Genomic DNA, 16,148 nt, shown 5'->3' with positions numbered 1-16,148 from the left:
CAGCCATCTTTGGGGTTCCGTTTGATCAAGCCGCGGGAATTCTGCTTGTTATTGTTGCCGATTTTTCACTATACATATACCGCTGCACCACGTACAATGGTAGAAACGTCGCCGCCGGCCAACAAGATCACGATCCGGCGCGGCAGGGTCGCCGACACCGCGGCCATCAGCCGGGCGCACTATGAGGCGCTGGACCAGTTCCACGAGTTCTACGGGACGTTTTTCAAGATGCACCCGAGGGAGCTGATCCCGATGATGACGGGGCGGGCGTTTGCCGAGACGGCGCCGGCGCAGGTGTTTTACGTGGCCGAGGACGGCGGAACTGGGGATGTGGTTGGGTTCGTACGGTATAGCATCAAAGAGGCTAGGAAGGAGGAGGAGAAGGAGAAGGAGAAGGAGGATGAGGAGAAGAAGAAGAAGCGGGAAGATGGAGAGTCGCCGTTTGCCTGCAAAGAGGAACTGCGGGAGGTATGGAAGGCGTTTAATGAGGCGCAGGGTGAGAGGGACGCGACGCTGGAGGGTGCTGCGAAAGGACAGCGACACATGTGTAAGTCCATGACCTGCTAGGGTTCCCTTTTCCATGACGTATCTACGAGCAAGCAACTGCGGGGAATTGCACGTTAAATTTACGAAGGAGGATGCGGGAAACGCTGACCGGCTGCTCAGGGATCCAGCATCTTATGATCCGGCCGTCGCACCAGCGCCGGGGCGTCGGGCGGGCGCTGCTGTCGACGGCGCTGGAGTGTGCTGATGCTGAGGGCCTGCCCTCTGTGATCGTGTCGTCGGCCGAGTCGGTGCGGCTGTACAGCCAGGCCGGGTTCGCGTCGCTGGACAGCTTCCGGCTGGACAACGGGCACTGGGCGCGGGAGGCGGCGCGGGCGATGGCTGACGCGCGGGAGGGCGAGGGGCTGGTGGCGCGGTACGACGGCGTGTTTGAGGTGGAGGATGTGATGGTAAGGGATGCACGCGGAGGGGAGGTGCCTGTTTGAGGCGCTGTCCATGTATTGATTCTGTTGGTGTGTGTACGTCGGAGCTGCATGGCCGAGGACGCGGTGATACGAACTTGACGTGGTACCAGTATCTTGGTGAGATGCGCTGTATAGGAAAAGTACCGAAAAGAAATCAGCATTGACCATTCTCACAGCCTTCCTGCCGTAAGGAACACATGTCTCGGTGGAGGTAATAAAAAAGGAAAACAAAACAAACAAAACAGCAAAATATGGCTCAAGAGAGGTTCGAGAGGAGAGCAAAGGGATAAGTAAGTATGGACAGCGTTGAGAAAAAGCAAACAACGGGATCGGATCGAGAGGGTACCTATGTAGTGGTACAAGTACTTGGGATGGATCAGGGATGAAGTCTGCAGCTATAACGAACAGGTGCCTAGAGGCTGGAGCTTTAAAAAAAAAAAAAAGGCAAGATGTTCGGTTGTTGTTGGTTTCATAAACCTAAGATGCAACCTATTCACCGAACTTTGTAGCAGCTCGAGGGTATGGAATGTGACAAGGAGCTCCATCCGCTCTTGCCGGCCTCACGCAGAATGCAAATCCAGCGTGAGATTATCCACGGTCAATTAACAATACTTAGGTAAAGGATGAATGTCTTTTAATTTCACCACATTGCCAGAGGGCCTATGTTACGGGTTTAGTCCTTTTCTTCTTCTTTTTTCCTGTAAAACTTAATTCTATGGCCTTGCTCCCACTTATCACGAGAGCTTCGACTGCCCCCATCACCAACACGACAAACGACAAACGACAAATAAGAAGATGTTCCCAGGTACCGTCTCCAGCCCGGCTGCCGCTAACGAGAATTACTCACTTTAGTAGTATATGTAGAAGGTAAAACCTTTCAACCTTTGTCCTCTATCCTTAGGCCATCACGAGCCACCTACTTAACTACTACTCAAGTACTAAATTAACTCCCGCCGTCTCTATACCTTCTGCGCCCGTCGCCTCGCCAAGCCTTGGAAGCTGTAGCCAAAACCCTTTTCGTACGCCGGCGGCCGGGTGAGATACCCACCCACTATGACCACCAGTATTCGCTAGGTACCTGTAACTACTAGTACCAAAATAAGTTATTAATGGTGCTGCCACTGAGCATAATCCCGGCTTCCCATCCCATGCCATCCGCCATCCCCAGAAAAGGCGCCTTTTTATCGTGGTTGATGAACTGTCTCTGTCTCTGCCTCGCCTCTGCTTCTGCTTCGCTTCCGATTCCTCCACACTTCATATCCTCGCTTCCTTTCTTTGCATCCCTCCCACACACACCTTTGCCCTCTCACTTGAACCTCTCCCCCCCGTCGTCTCCTTTCCTTTTCATCCTTTCCTCCCCCTTTCCCTTCTTCCCACTCATTTACCCAACCGTCCCAACTGCCCCCAGCCGCCACCTGTCGCCAGCATCACCACCTTTACGCCACGCCTTCACGCCCTGGGTGTCGATTTTTTTTTCCCGTGCAAACAACCGCGATTCGTCGCCAGCAACGTATTAACTCCTTGACTTTTGCCCATGGAATCTATTCGGATGCTATTTCTTTAATTGTTGGCTTCCCATTCGCCTTTTTTTTTCATCTCCTTTTTTTCGGTCACTTTCACGTTTTATTGCCCGGTTTTTGGTGACACCATCTCGGGGTTAACAAGGACGCGCCACGGGCCAATTCAATTCCCTCACAAAAGGGCCCGTCAGAATTTTAATCTTGGGCCTACCCGCGTTCAACTTGTCACCGAATCATTCATTATTCAACACAAAGACAGAGCCTCAAAATGAATGACCAGTTTCGCTCACACGGCCTGAGCCGGCTGCATCCCCATGAAGCAGATGGTGGAGATGGTGGAAGTGGCAGAGATGGAGATGGAGACAGAAGCAGAAGCAGAAACAGAGCCGACCTGCTTGACCATGGACGCGACATAAGCGTGAAGCAAGGGAGCAACACTGCTGCGACATCTACCAATACCAACACAAGTCGAACCACCGGATCCAGTTCCAGTTCCAGCGCAACCACGACAAGCAATACCTCAAGCAACACCACCGCGCACCGACTCTCCACCTTCAGCCTTCGCTCGCCCACTCGCGCCCCGGTCCAACACCATCCTGTTACTCCTGCTGCTTCTGCTACGGCTACCACTGGCGCTGCTCCTCCTTTGCCTTCAGACTCTGTCGTCGCGTCCACTTCAGCCTCCTCCATCGCTGCCCATCCGCATCATCATCACCACCACCACCACCATCATCATCATCGCCATCATCACCATCATCATCCCGACGCGACCCCCGGGTCGACTACCTCGTCCCACCATCACCACCACGCGCAACCCTCATCCGTAACCGGTGCTTCGCGACAGCATCACCACCATCACCACGGCAGCCTTCCAGCCCCTTTTGCCGCCGCGCCTGCGCACGCCTCTCCTGCTGCGGCGGCATCGCCCGCGCCAACCTCCACCATCATGACTGGCGGCTCTGCTCCTGGTGGCCTGCCACCCCTAGGGCCCGGTGCTGTTTCACCAAACGCCAACCATCACCACCAGCATCACCAACATCACCAGTCTACCCCGGCGCACCCTCGCTCTCCTCTGCGCCCCTCCTCAGGCTACTACTCGCCCGCCGCTGATGCCCATCACCAGCCTCGCGATCCGAAGCCTCCTGGCAGCTTCTACGATCCTCTTACCGATACTACAATGAAAGAACGCAGTAGGGTCTCGGATTCTTGGCACAAAGCTCCTCCCTCGGCTTCACCCAAGGTAGGATATTTTTTTTCATCTCGTAATTGCCCAAACCATCATGAATTCACCCAACGCCGCCTTTCTTTTTTTGCCTCAGTCGTATCCCGGCGTGCTCGCCTTCCCCATCAGCGCCCTTTTTTCCCTTGCGCGCGCTGCTTTCCATGTCGCGCCCACAAAAATCCCCATTCATCTCAATTGTCTGTCTTTTGCCCTCTTAGTGCCTGTGCACCGAGCCAGCAAAAGCCAGCAAAGCCATTCTGTCCTACAATTTTACTCTCGTACCACCGCCACAATTATCCTTCTCGCCAATTCTTCATCATCACCATTGCCTTTCCATCATCCACCTCTACCTCCTTCGTCCCTCCTCGTCCTTCGTCCTTACATGGCGGCACCCGACAAGCACACTTGGTTGTACCCCGTACTAACAGTCTCGGCAGACTCGCGAAGCCTATCCCTACCACCCGTCATCCTCCGAGCCACATCAGCCTGCCTATTACAACGGCCACTACTCATCTTCTAGAGACTCACGTCCGTCGCCGTCATTCAATCGGCCCCGAAGCCCGCTGACGCACTCCCATCCTACCCTGCCTGCGGCTTCCCGCAGCCCTCCTACCAGGCAGGCACTTATGGCTTCCCCTACCCATCACCATGCTCCTATCAGCTCGACCCCGAATGGCTCAGCCACTTTGCTCAATAAAACGGATTTGAGAGGTGTCTCGCCCCTACGGCCTGTCGCTCCTGCCCCATCAAGCGTAAGTGCTCACCATACATCTTCATGCCCAGCCTGGCCTCTACTAACGCGCTGTAGACACCAAGCCGTGCCGACCCCATGTCATTTTCCAATATTCTTTCCAGCGCCGAGCCGGCTAGGCCCAAGTCGCCGCCGCCAACCATCACTCCAGCGCCTGCTCTCCAGCCGCGTGTCAAGGAGTTGAATAATGATACAGAGGCTGAAAAAGACCCCGAGACAGAAACCGAGCCTGCAAATGTCAAAGGTGTTGACGCGTCCGCGCTGAAGAAAAAGAGCAGTCGTCGCTCGACTAAAGGTAGAGCATCGGATCTTCGTGATGCCGCCCCCAAGAGCCGGCGTTCCTCATCAAGAAAAGAATCCACCTCCCGTAGCGCCTCGAAACGCCAAGCCGATGGACAGCCCAAGCCAAAGACTTGGTCTCCCGAGATGGAAAAGAAGATTTCCAACTACGAAGACAAGATTGACAATGAGATCGCCGGCCTCGACCCCATCGAATTTGATGAGACCGCATACAAGCAGCGTGCCCAGAAGCGTCGCCGCATCATGGATGAAGTCGACACGCAGCAGCAGCTTGTGCGCCGCGACGAATTCTGCGAAAAGGAGAGCAAACGCCTGCTAGAACATGCTGAGCTCGGCAAGAGACGCTATGACGACATGTACTACGAGAGCGCTCTGCAGCAAGTGCGCGAGCAGGAAATCTTCGCTGAAAAGGAGCGTAAAAAGGATATGCAGCGCAAGCGTCGCCGCGAAAAGTCCATGGCTGTCACCATGGAACTCAAGGAAGCTGCCCTTGCACGCGCCGAGGCTGCTGAAGACGAGGAGGAGCGCCAGAAGCACCTTCGTGATGCCGAGCGCGCCAGTAAAAAGGCACAGCAAACTAAGCTCATCCTTCAAAAGGGCATCAAGGGTCCTGCTAGGAACCTGGAAATGAGCTTTGACGGCTCCATGTCCAGCTTTGTCGCCTCCGATGCCGAGTCTGGCAAGAAGAAGGGCCGTGGCGGTTCCCGACCTAAGAAATCTAAGGAACAGAAACAAGCTGAAAAGGATTCTGCCGTCGCTGCTCAGGCCGCCATTGACGCTGGTGAGGAATTACCCGCCAAAGAGGAGGCCAAGGTCCGCATAAAAATCAAGGGCCGCTCAAAGAAGGACGGTGGCAAGGAAAAGGAAAAGGTGGAAGGCAAAGAAAAGGTTGACGACGTTCCCGAAGCCGAGAAGAAGTTTATTTCCAAGGGCTATAATCAAATCTACGACCAGATTTGGCGCGACATGGCTCGCAAAGACGTCAACAAGACCTTCAAGCTCGCTGTTGACTCGTATGCCACCAAGAGTTCCAACCTCAAAAAGACGGCCATCCTTGCCTCCAAAGAGGCAAAGCGCTGGCAGCTCCGCACCAATAAAGGTACCAAGGATCTGCAGGCTCGCGCCAAGCGTGTCATGCGTGACATGATGGGCTTCTGGAAGCGAAACGAGCGTGAGGAGCGTGACTTGCGTAAGGCGGCCGAGAAGCAAGAGCTTGAAAACGCTAGAAAAGAGGAAGCCGAGAGAGAATCAGCGCGTCAAAAGAGAAAGCTGAACTTCCTCATCTCTCAAACTGAGTTGTACTCGCACTTTATCGGCAAGAAGATCAAGACGGACGAAGTTGAGCGCAGCACTGATAATCCCGAGATTGCCCAAGACGGCTCCGCCATTGCCGAAAAGAAATTGGACATTGCCGAACCAACTGGTCCCCTCGGTGGCAAAGTCACCAACTTTGAGGATCTTGACTTTGACGCTGAGGACGAATCGACGCTCCAGGCTGCCGCCATGGCCAATGCTCAGAATGCAATTGCCGAAGCTCAACAAAAGGCTCGCGAATTCAACCAACAGGGTCTGGACATGGACGACGAGGGCGAGATGAACTTCCAGAACCCCACCGGTCTTGGCGAGGTTGAAATTGAGCAGCCCAAGCTCCTCAATGCACAGCTCAAAGAGTACCAGCTCAAGGGTCTCAACTGGCTCGTCAATCTGTACGAACAGGGCATCAATGGTATTCTCGCCGACGAAATGGGTCTTGGAAAGACTGTCCAATCCATTTCCGTCATGGCCTACCTGGCCGAGAAGCACGACATTTGGGGCCCATTCCTTGTTGTTGCCCCTGCTTCCACCCTACACAACTGGCAGCAGGAAATTGTCAAGTTTGTACCTGAGTTCAAGATTCTTCCATACTGGGGCAGTGCTGCAGACCGAAAAGTTTTACGAAAGTTCTGGGATCGCAAACACTCGACGTATCGCAAGGACGCCGCTTTCCACGTCTGTGTTACTTCGTACCAGCTGGTCGTATCAGACGTGGCCTACTTCCAGAAAATGAGGTGGCAGTACATGATTCTGGATGAGGCACAAGCCATCAAGAGCTCTCAGAGTTCCCGCTGGAAGTCGCTGCTTGGCTTCCACTGCCGCAATCGCCTGCTGCTTACCGGTACCCCCATCCAGAACAACATGCAGGAACTGTGGGCCCTGCTTCATTTCATTATGCCGTCGCTCTTTGACTCTCACGATGAATTCAGCGAGTGGTTCTCCAAGGACATCGAGTCTCATGCTCAAAGCAACACAAAGCTCAACGAGGACCAGCTCAAGCGTCTGCATATGATCCTGAAGCCATTTATGCTTCGTCGTGTCAAGAAGCATGTGCAAAAGGAACTTGGCGACAAGATTGAACTCGACGTCTTTTGTAACCTTACCTACAGGCAGCGCGCCATCTACGCCAACTTGCGCAACCAGATCAACATTATGGATCTTGTTGAGAAGGCGACTATGGGCGATGATCAGGATTCTGGTACGCTGATGAATTTGGTTATGCAGTTCAGAAAGGTCTGCAACCATCCTGACCTGTTTGAGCGTGCCGATGTCACTTCGCCATACTCTTTTGGCTACTTCGCCGAGACTGCGTCTTTTATCCGTGAGGGCAATGAGGTGACTGTCGGCTACTCATCGCGTAGTCTGATTGACTACCAACTCCCTTCGCTGGTGTGGAATGAGGGCGGTCGCCTCTACAAGGCCGGCAGCGACAACCAGAAGGCCGGCTGGAGAAACAAGGCTCTTCATCACATGATGAACATATGGACACCCGAGAACATTAAGGCGAATGCCGACGAGAACAAGGCCTTCTCCTGGCTCCGATTTGCAGATACCAGCGTCGGTGAAGTCTACAAGACCATGCACACAGGCGTATTTGATCGGGCTGCCGACGAGCTAGCGAAGAGTGACCGCCTGAGCCAGTTTGCGATTGCGTATGATGAAGAAAATGACAACTTTTCGCCTGGCCATGCCCTTTTCAAGATAACCGAGCGCAGCAACCGGAAACCTCTGGCGGATATCACCAAGCATGGCATATTGTCGCGTCTGATGAATGTTTCTGGCCAAGCCTACGACGACAGCGGCATGGGCCGCTTCGATCTTGCTGGTAGACCTCGCGTCTCTGCGCCACCGTTGGTTGCTTCTTCGAATAGTGTCGACTCTGAGCGAGAAGCCCGGAATGTCTTGTTTAATGTACCAATTCGCAAGAAACTCTATGGCACGACTCTGAACGAGGAGCAGGCTCTTGTCGCAAAGAAGGTGCCTTACAACCTGTATCCCCAGCCGAAGGTGCTACCAGAGCCGGACAACGAGAAGAGGCGCTTCACTAACATTGACGTTCCTTCCATGCGCCGCTTCGTTACCGACAGTGGCAAGCTCGCCAAGCTGGACGAATTACTTTTCAAACTCAAGAATGAGGGCCACCGTGTTCTATTGTACTTCCAGATGACGCGTATGATCGACATGATGGAGGAGTACCTTACTTACCGCAACTACAAGTACTGCCGTCTCGATGGTTCGACCAAGCTTGAGGATAGACGTGACACTGTCGCTGATTTCCAGACCCGCCCTGAAATCTTTATTTTCCTACTGTCAACTCGTGCTGGTGGTCTCGGTATCAACCTAACATCTGCCGACACTGTCATCTTCTACGACTCTGACTGGAATCCCACGATTGATTCGCAGGCCATGGACAGAGCGCATCGTCTGGGCCAGACGAGACAGGTTACTGTGTACCGCCTCATTACCCGTGGCACCATCGAAGAACGTATCCGGAAGCGTGCGATGCAAAAGGAGGAGGTGCAGCGCGTTGTTATTCAGGGTGGTGGCGCTAGCGTTGACTTCTCTGGCCGTAGAGCTCCCGAGAACCGCAATCGTGACATTGCGATGTGGTTGGCGGATGATGAGCAGGCAGAGATGATTGAGCGTCGCGAGAAGGAGCTCCTCGAGTCGGGTGAGCTGGACGCGAAGAAGAAGAAGGGTGGTGGCCGCAAGAAGAAGTCGGAGGCGCCGGCTAGTCTTGATGACATGTATCACGAAGGTAAGGCGCATCGTAAAGAAACGGCCACGAAGCATGCTAACAAATTTCAAGGCGAGGGTCACTTTGACGACGGCAGCCGTGCGGGTGCTTCTGGCACTGCCACTCCAGCGGAAAGCGAGCCTAAGAAGCGAGGTCGAAAGCCGGGCGGCAAAAAGGCGAAGACGGCGAAGCAAAGGCTAGCCATGGCCGATGGCATGGTTGACGGGTAATACAGGAACTGGAGGCGGGGAGGGGAGGCTCACTTTTGTATCAACATAATACGGGATAAAGGAGCGAGGCTTGCGTGATTCTTGCTCCATGGAGTAAAAGTGTTGACCGTGTTTTGGCTGTCTTGATTGGTTTGCTTTGGTATCTATTTCTTTCCTTTACTTGTCACTGGCTTTTTACGAAGTTTATTTGGTTTTGAGGATCAATAGCGGAGGACGGATATTTGACGTTTTGGATGCATGTATTAGTAGTAGAAAGGGAAGGGAAAAGAACCGACTACAAAAGACGACGGTTGCATTTGATATGGACTTGCCGAATACCATGCATTCTATTTACGTGTTAGGGTTTCCCAGATGCCGTGGATGTTGAACCTGGGTGGAGGTCAAGTGAGTGATGAGGTGAATGGTGAGGTGAGGAGAGGTTGGCGCTGAGTTGGCTGTGAATCGAATTGGGTGGGGGATAGAGACGCTCGCAGCCCTCGCTCAGAGCAATTGAAACTTACAATGCGCTCTCTCTCCCTGTCTTCTCCTCTGAATCACTCCTTTTTGCCCCGAAAGATATTGATTGCTCATTCTCCTACTTTGCAGCATATTTCCTTCTCTGTTGAACCTGCATAATGTCGGATACGGACACGAACATTCGTGCCATGCCACCTACACGAGAGCCATCTGCGTCCCCCACCACCGCCACGATCAAGATAACGGATAGCATGGACGGAATCGACGATTTCCAAGAGGCTGGGAAGACCAGCGCAGCACCAGACGACGGCGGTGACGCCAAACAAAACGACGACGACGACGACGAGAACCAAAGCACGAGCAGACCATATGGCCTCTCCGACTACTTCGACATTCGAACCGACTGCTTTACCGGCAAGATGCGCAACACATTTACTTGCCCGCGTGGGGAAACCCAATGCGACGGCTTCGTCTTCGCCTCCATAGAGGAATGCCAGGCGCACGAGCACGACTGGCACGCAGGGCCATACCGCTGCCTAGTCTGTGGACAGGCGTTCGCCTCGGGGACACGACTGCGGCGGCATACACACTACGAAGAGTCGGAGTCGCGAAGGGTTGAAGTGGAAGCGGCGGAGGCGCGTCGCGGAGGCTGCGCGGCGGTCAGAGTGTATCATGGCAACGATCCGGCGCGGAGCCGGGCGCGGCGGTTTGCCAAGATGGTGCGCGCGGAGGAGGCCGAGACAGAAAAGGCCCAGAGAAGGGCGCGGAAGGAGGCAGAAAGGACGGCTCGGCAGGCGAAGAAGAACAAGAAGGAGGGAATAGACGATGAGCCGCTGGTGGTCATCGGCGCAGACGAGGGCGAGGACATCGCAACGGGATGCTCAGAGGAAGACGGCGCAGCGAGCTGCCAGGAGCCATGCTGTCCATTCTTCGGGAAGAGCTTTGCGAGCACCGTGGCATATGCGCGACATGTTGCGGCCCAAGGCCACGTCGTTGCCGTGGCCATGGGCGAGGCCCTCGTCGAGCAGCTCACAGCCATGGTCAGGGCCAAGGCATCCACGACCGTCAAGAACCCGGACGATGACAGCAGGGCGCGCACGCCCCCTCGGCAGCGACCGACATACTTGCCCTCACCACCTCCAACGCCGCATACCGTTGCTGACGGTGAAGAGAATGGGCTGGCCAGCAGTGCGTGGGACGACGAGGAAGGGCTGCCGATGATGCTCGAGCGACGACTGGACAAGACGAGGCGGGCGCTGCGCGAGCTCCGCTGCAACGCACCCGGCTGCGAGATGTACGGCCGGAGGATGGCGACTAGCCAGGGCTACTGGTCGCACCTGGCATCGGGGCAGCACACGGCGGCGCTGAAGGCGTGGTGTGAGCGAGGAGGGGAGGCGGTGTATGTATCTGCTTGATCTTGAGGGGCTCTTTGTCGAACAAAAAAAAAGAATTTCAATTTCTACTGTCCTCGCTAAAGGATGTTTGCTTTGCTTGATAAGTGCTTGTGGAAAGATAAAATACTGGAGGATGGTTGTATGATGGTACTTTGCATGGAAATGCGATGGAATTGAGGCATACCAGCTACAGGCGGTGCGATATCATTGATAGACGTATACTGTAAGCGAAGATACACAGAGAACATGCCCAGGCTTTAATTATCTTGCCGAAGGATTACCAACGAACTGTGAGCGTGAGCTGGGCGTATGGATGTGACTTGTACGGCGTTTCGTCCAGCTTCTGGGGTAGCGACAAGCCGCACCACCCAACTGCAACCGCAACGAGAGTAAAAGATGCGGACGCGGACGCGGACGCGGAGACGGGAGTTGAAGCAGAGGATAGTAATTGGACAACTTGAACAATGCAACAACACCTTCATAGCTAGTATACCGGCGGCCTCCTCGGTACCAGGTATGTAGGTGAGGCTGGCAGAGGATTGGGGGGAGATCTTCAGCACGGGGCTTTGACGGGCCGGATTGCCGGAGCACCATGTTGCACTGTAGTTGATGTCTGCTCCCCCACGTATTAACTAACTGATGAAAACGCGGCTCGTGCAAGCCGGAGGAGGGGGGCGCTTCTGTTGAAGTGTCGATTGCCATCACAGTGCTGGAAACTGGAAGGAAGGTCTTGCGTCCAAGATATTCGTAATGAAGCACCAATAAACAGGCGTCGGGTATTTTGGTGACAGCCAACGGCTTGTTCAACCGTGTCTGCGACGCCTCCCCCACGCTGAGAGGCGCCCACAGTGCGAGGTGATCGAGGCCAAGCTGACGCCCCATTCGTGGAACTTGATTTTCCCCGGCGAGGGCCCAAGTCTAGGGTGCCCCTGTGGACAAGAGGGTAATAATCTTGCCCAGCACGGCCCCTCATCTGCTAAATAGAGGCGTACATCGTTGTTTATACGGACGTTGGACTTGGCTGAACCCCATGGGGAAGAGACTTGGTGGGATGAATTTGACTGCCGTTTGTCGAGCTATTGAAGATGGCGCGAGCCGCGAACCTTCTTGCGGCTGTCAAAGCGTCGTTGTGGTTTGGTCGGCTCGACATGTGTAGTCGCATTGCCCCTGTTTAGCTGCCCGCTTTTGAAAATTTGATTGAGCGAAAAAATACGACGCAATAAGTGCAGGACGGATGACGGATGACGGATGACGGGCGGCTGTGGCTGCGGCGCGTCTCTGGTCGCAATTTGAGACGACACCCAGAAAACCAGCCAAGTGCCAAGTGTTATAAGCTCGCGTAGATGCTGACTGACTTTGTTGAAGCCGAAAGTTTATCGCCAAACTAAAAGCTCGCTATGGAGCGTCCAATGGATTCCGGGGAAGTCGCTATTTTGCTTCATTATAGAGGAGCTGATCTTTGCTTCTCCGCACGTTTGGCCAAGTGGGAAGCCAAGACCAAGATATCCAGAACAGTGCCAGCCCCCGCCCTCCAACCACACCCGCACAGTGCGCCTTGAACGCCTCCCCCGGCTCTGCTGCTTACTTTCGCGCCAATCAATCAAGAGGAAACCCGCGATTCCATGAACCTCCGGCATTTCTTTTAGTGCATCTGGATAGTTCCATCTGCTAGGGCGACTAGTCTAGTGACGCCGCCGCAAGCCACCATACCTCATAGCTGGGGAAGAAGTTGTCAGTCTCAACTTCTCCTCTCTCCTTCTCCATGTCGAGCACGCCGGCATTGCGCTTCTGCTTGTGGTCATAAACCCTTGCTGCCCCCCATCATTCGACTCGCCGCACACATACACCATATGAAGCGGCCCTTCAGGTCCTACTCTTCGCCTCCTTGATCGAGCCGGCCCGCGACCCGTCATCTCAATCGCCATCCACCCTCGCCCGAATATCAAGTCCCCCAATCCATCGACAGCCAACTTACCACCCTCGACAGCCTTCTCCTCTCGTCTTCTTCTGCTCCCCCAGCCCACCCACAATCATGGCGCGCCGCATCGCCAGGCTGCTCCGCGCCATCGTGCGCAACGACGCCATGCGCGACGACCCGGAGCCCATCTACAACGGCCGCGTCCTCGCCCTCGTCTGCGCCGCCTGCTTCGGCGGCATGCTCTTCGGCTGGGACACGGGCGCCATCGGCGGCATCCTGCACATGCCCGAGACCCAGGCGCGCTTCGGCTTCCTCAACGCCTCCGCCAAGCACAAGGCCGACCAGGAGCAGAACATCGTCTCCACCCTCCAGGCCGGCTGCTTCCTCGCCTGCCTGATCACCGGCTGGGCCGCCGACCGCTTCGGCCGCCGCCGCGCGCTGGTCGTCGCCGGCGCGCTAACGGTCGTCGGTGTGGTCTTCCAGGCCGCGTCGGCGGCGCGGGGGACGCTCGCGGTCATGTACGTTGGTCGCTTCGTCGCCGGCCTCGGGTGCGGCGCCGCCTCGGCCCTCACCCCGATCTACGTCTCCGAGTGCGCCCCGCGCGCGATTCGTGGAGGCTTGACGGCGTTCTATCAGCTCTTCAACGTTTTCGGCATCATGGTTGCGTTTTGGTACGAGAGACAGCCTCCCCTTGGATATATATATCTGCCACCGCGGATTAAGGTGATGGACTAACCTCGTTATAGGGTCAACTATGGCTGTCTTCTCCATGTCCCCGCCCCCGCAAAGTTCATCGTCCCGCTCTCCCTCCAGGCGTTGCCCGCCGTGCTCCTCATCTTCGGCATGCTCCTCTCGCCCGAGTCGCCGCGCTGGCTCGCCAAGGAGGACAACTGGGAGACGGCCACCGCGACGCTCTCGCGCCTGCGCGACCTCCCGCCAACCGACCCCTACGTGCAGGCCGAGATCCAGGAGATGGCCGACCAGCTCGAGGTCGAACGGCGCCTGACCGGCGGCAGCTCGCCGAAGGCCCTCTTCCGCGAAATGTTCTTCATCCCTGGCAACCGGAAACGGGCGCTCATCTCCATCGTTCTAATGATCTGCCAACAACTCACTGGGGTCAATAGCATCGCAAGTCCACCCGTTGACCCGTACTCGTCCTGTGCCCCCTTCATTGCTGACAATGGTCCCCGCAGAACTATTACGCCCCTCAACTCTTCGCCAACCTGGGCATGGATGCCACCGACTCGTCGCTCTTCGCCACCGGCATCTACGGCGTCGTCAAGGTCGTCAGCTGCACCATCTTCCTCCTCTTCATCGCGGACTCGATCGGCCGCCGGCGCAGCCTCATCGCCACCGCCGGCTCGCAGGGCGTCGTTCTCTTCATCATCGGCATCTACGGCCGCGTGCAGCCGCCGGTCAAGGGGGAGCCCGTCACGGCGTTCGGCTACGTCGCCATCACCTGCATCTACCTCTGGGCCGCGTCCTTCCAGTTCGGCTGGGGCCCGGCCTGCTGGATCCTGGTCAGCGAGATCCCGACCGCGCGCCTACGCGCCCTCAACGTCTCCGTCGCCGCCGCCACCCAGTGGCTCTTCAACTTCGTCGCCGCCCGCACCGTCCTCACCATGCAGAGCACCATGGGCCGCGCCGGCTACGGCATGTACTTTATGTTCGGCAGCTTCTGCTTCCTCATGGGCCTCTTCGTGTACCTGTGCGTGCCAGAGACGAAAGGGCTGTCGCTGGAGAAGATGGACGAGCTGTTTGGCGTCACGGACGCGCTGCAGGGAAAGCTGGACGCGGCCGACTCGGAGGCGGGCGGCTACCACCCGCCGACCATCAACACGGTCCGCGAGGTGCACGCTGTAGAGAAGGATGGCGATCGAAAATCACAGACCGCTGCTGTATGATGATGAGCGACATGTGCTGCGGGGGCTCTTTGCTGAAAAGTGCCCGCTTTCTGTTGCCGGTTCCTTCTGCCCCCCCATGTCCTTTTCATGCTTTCTCATAGTTAATAGTTTACTTGCCGTACTATCCTAATTGTACATTTTCCCTTCGGCAGTTTTCTTCTCTCCCTTTTTAATTCTCGCAACGCCTCATCGCGTCATACTCACAAGTGTCCTAGCCCCTTCCCAGCCTTTCCACTCGACGACGCCCAATGACAAAAGTCCATCATGCGGCTCCCTTACTATCCCTCTTGCCGGGCGCGCCGCGCCAATTCACTGCCGCTCGTTCATTCGTTTGTTCGCTCAAGTGCCGAACGTCGTGTGATTTGCCTGATGACCTTTTTTTTTCTTGGCTAAAATCAGGAAATAATACCGCTTCCCCCCCCACTCTCGTCAAGCATGGGGGGGCCTTTTTCCTCGCAACGCCTCGACCACTTGATTTTCCGAGCAGACAGGTCGGAAACGGCACATCCTTATCAAAAAATGGCTGCTGCATGGGTCAAGGAACAAAAAATTGATCAGTAAGAAAAAAAAAAAAAAAAAAAGAGGGGAGGGGACGGTAAGGAGAGAAGTTGTACACCGTCTTGGTCATGGTTTAATGGCCATCGTGGGCGGGTCTCCTTTTTCGCCTCGCCTCGCTCAACACTTGAAACAGACGGCGACCTTAATCCGGCAATTCTTGTTTCCCGCCTTCGGAGTTAACTAGTTAGTATGATCTACAGCTATACCCGATTTCTAAACATTCGCAAGGGGAGGCGCGGGGGAGAGAAGAGACACTTCCACGCCTCCCGCGCTGTACACGGGCGGCTGAAGGGCAACGGCAGATAGATATTTGTCGATAATGGAATTAACAACTCCAACGACCAATACGGGGAAAACAAAATACTCGCAAAAAAAGACATAATAGACTCGTAATCAAGATAGGGAGTATTTTTCTTTCTTCACACAAAAATATGTGTGTATGTACTCCGTATCCGTATAAATGAGTCTTATTGATCAGGGTGGTATAATGTCATGTTCTGTGACAGGTAGTTATTTTGTCACCCCCTTGCCGCCGTCCCGCGCTGGCGCAAGGTTCTAGAACCTGTCTCGTCCTTGCGCCGCGCACTCTCGCCTTTCAACGCTGCCCTCTCTCCCGACCTCGGAAGCCGGGGATGCCGGGCAGAAAGAAGAAGCCAGGCAGAGAGGCTGAAACTCCCGGCAGCCGGCTGCCAGGGATGAGCCGACACCAGTGATGTGCGGCCGGGGGAGGAGGATCTAAACTCTTCAGCGGAAGGTCCGATGGGAAAGCCTTGACTAATGATAAGATGTCGTTGATTGCTTGTCCACAGCCACGAGCTCGTTGCTTGCCGACTCTTTCACCTGGCCCTCGGCACGGCGATGTCCCGGCGATATTCC

The 16,148-nt window shown here is 55.4% G+C and overlaps 4 protein-coding genes across 4 annotated transcripts; all 4 read left to right on the top strand.

Annotated features, from left to right (window-relative positions):
- Positions 1-96: 96 nt before the first annotated feature.
- On the top strand, positions 97-989 carry ISF_02075 (Acyl-CoA N-acyltransferase; the record flags this gene model as incomplete). The annotated part of the gene is made up of 2 exons (XM_018845682.1): positions 97-547; positions 667-989. The coding sequence occupies 2 exons, from the start codon at positions 97-99 to the stop codon at positions 987-989; spliced, it is 774 nt and encodes a 257-aa protein (XP_018707405.1).
- Positions 990-2,756: 1,767 nt separating this feature from the next.
- On the top strand, positions 2,757-9,042 carry ISF_02074 (SNF2-related protein; the record flags this gene model as incomplete). Its single annotated transcript, XM_018845681.1, has 4 exons — positions 2,757-3,728; positions 4,148-4,462; positions 4,519-8,833; positions 8,885-9,042. The coding sequence occupies 4 exons, from the start codon at positions 2,757-2,759 to the stop codon at positions 9,040-9,042; spliced, it is 5,760 nt and encodes a 1,919-aa protein (XP_018707404.1).
- Positions 9,043-9,656: 614 nt separating this feature from the next.
- Positions 9,657-10,913, top strand: ISF_02073 (Zinc finger, C2H2; the record flags this gene model as incomplete). The annotated part of the gene is made up of 1 exon (XM_018845680.1): positions 9,657-10,913. One exon carries the CDS (start codon positions 9,657-9,659, stop codon positions 10,911-10,913), a length of 1,257 nt encoding a protein of 418 aa, XP_018707403.1.
- A 2,011-nt stretch (positions 10,914-12,924) lies between these two features.
- Positions 12,925-14,714, top strand: ISF_02072 (General substrate transporter; the record flags this gene model as incomplete). Its single annotated transcript, XM_018845679.1, has 3 exons — positions 12,925-13,481; positions 13,557-13,926; positions 14,004-14,714. The coding sequence occupies 3 exons, from the start codon at positions 12,925-12,927 to the stop codon at positions 14,712-14,714; spliced, it is 1,638 nt and encodes a 545-aa protein (XP_018707402.1).
- Positions 14,715-16,148: the final 1,434 nt, after the last annotated feature.

This window comes from Cordyceps fumosorosea (assembly GCF_001636725.1).
Source record: "Cordyceps fumosorosea ARSEF 2679 chromosome Unknown scaffold_3, whole genome shotgun sequence".
NCBI classification, from domain to species: Eukaryota; Fungi; Ascomycota; class Sordariomycetes; order Hypocreales; family Cordycipitaceae; genus Cordyceps; species Cordyceps fumosorosea.
The sequence above is the reverse complement of the archived record's forward strand: the minus strand, read 5'-3'. Positions and strand labels throughout refer to the sequence as shown.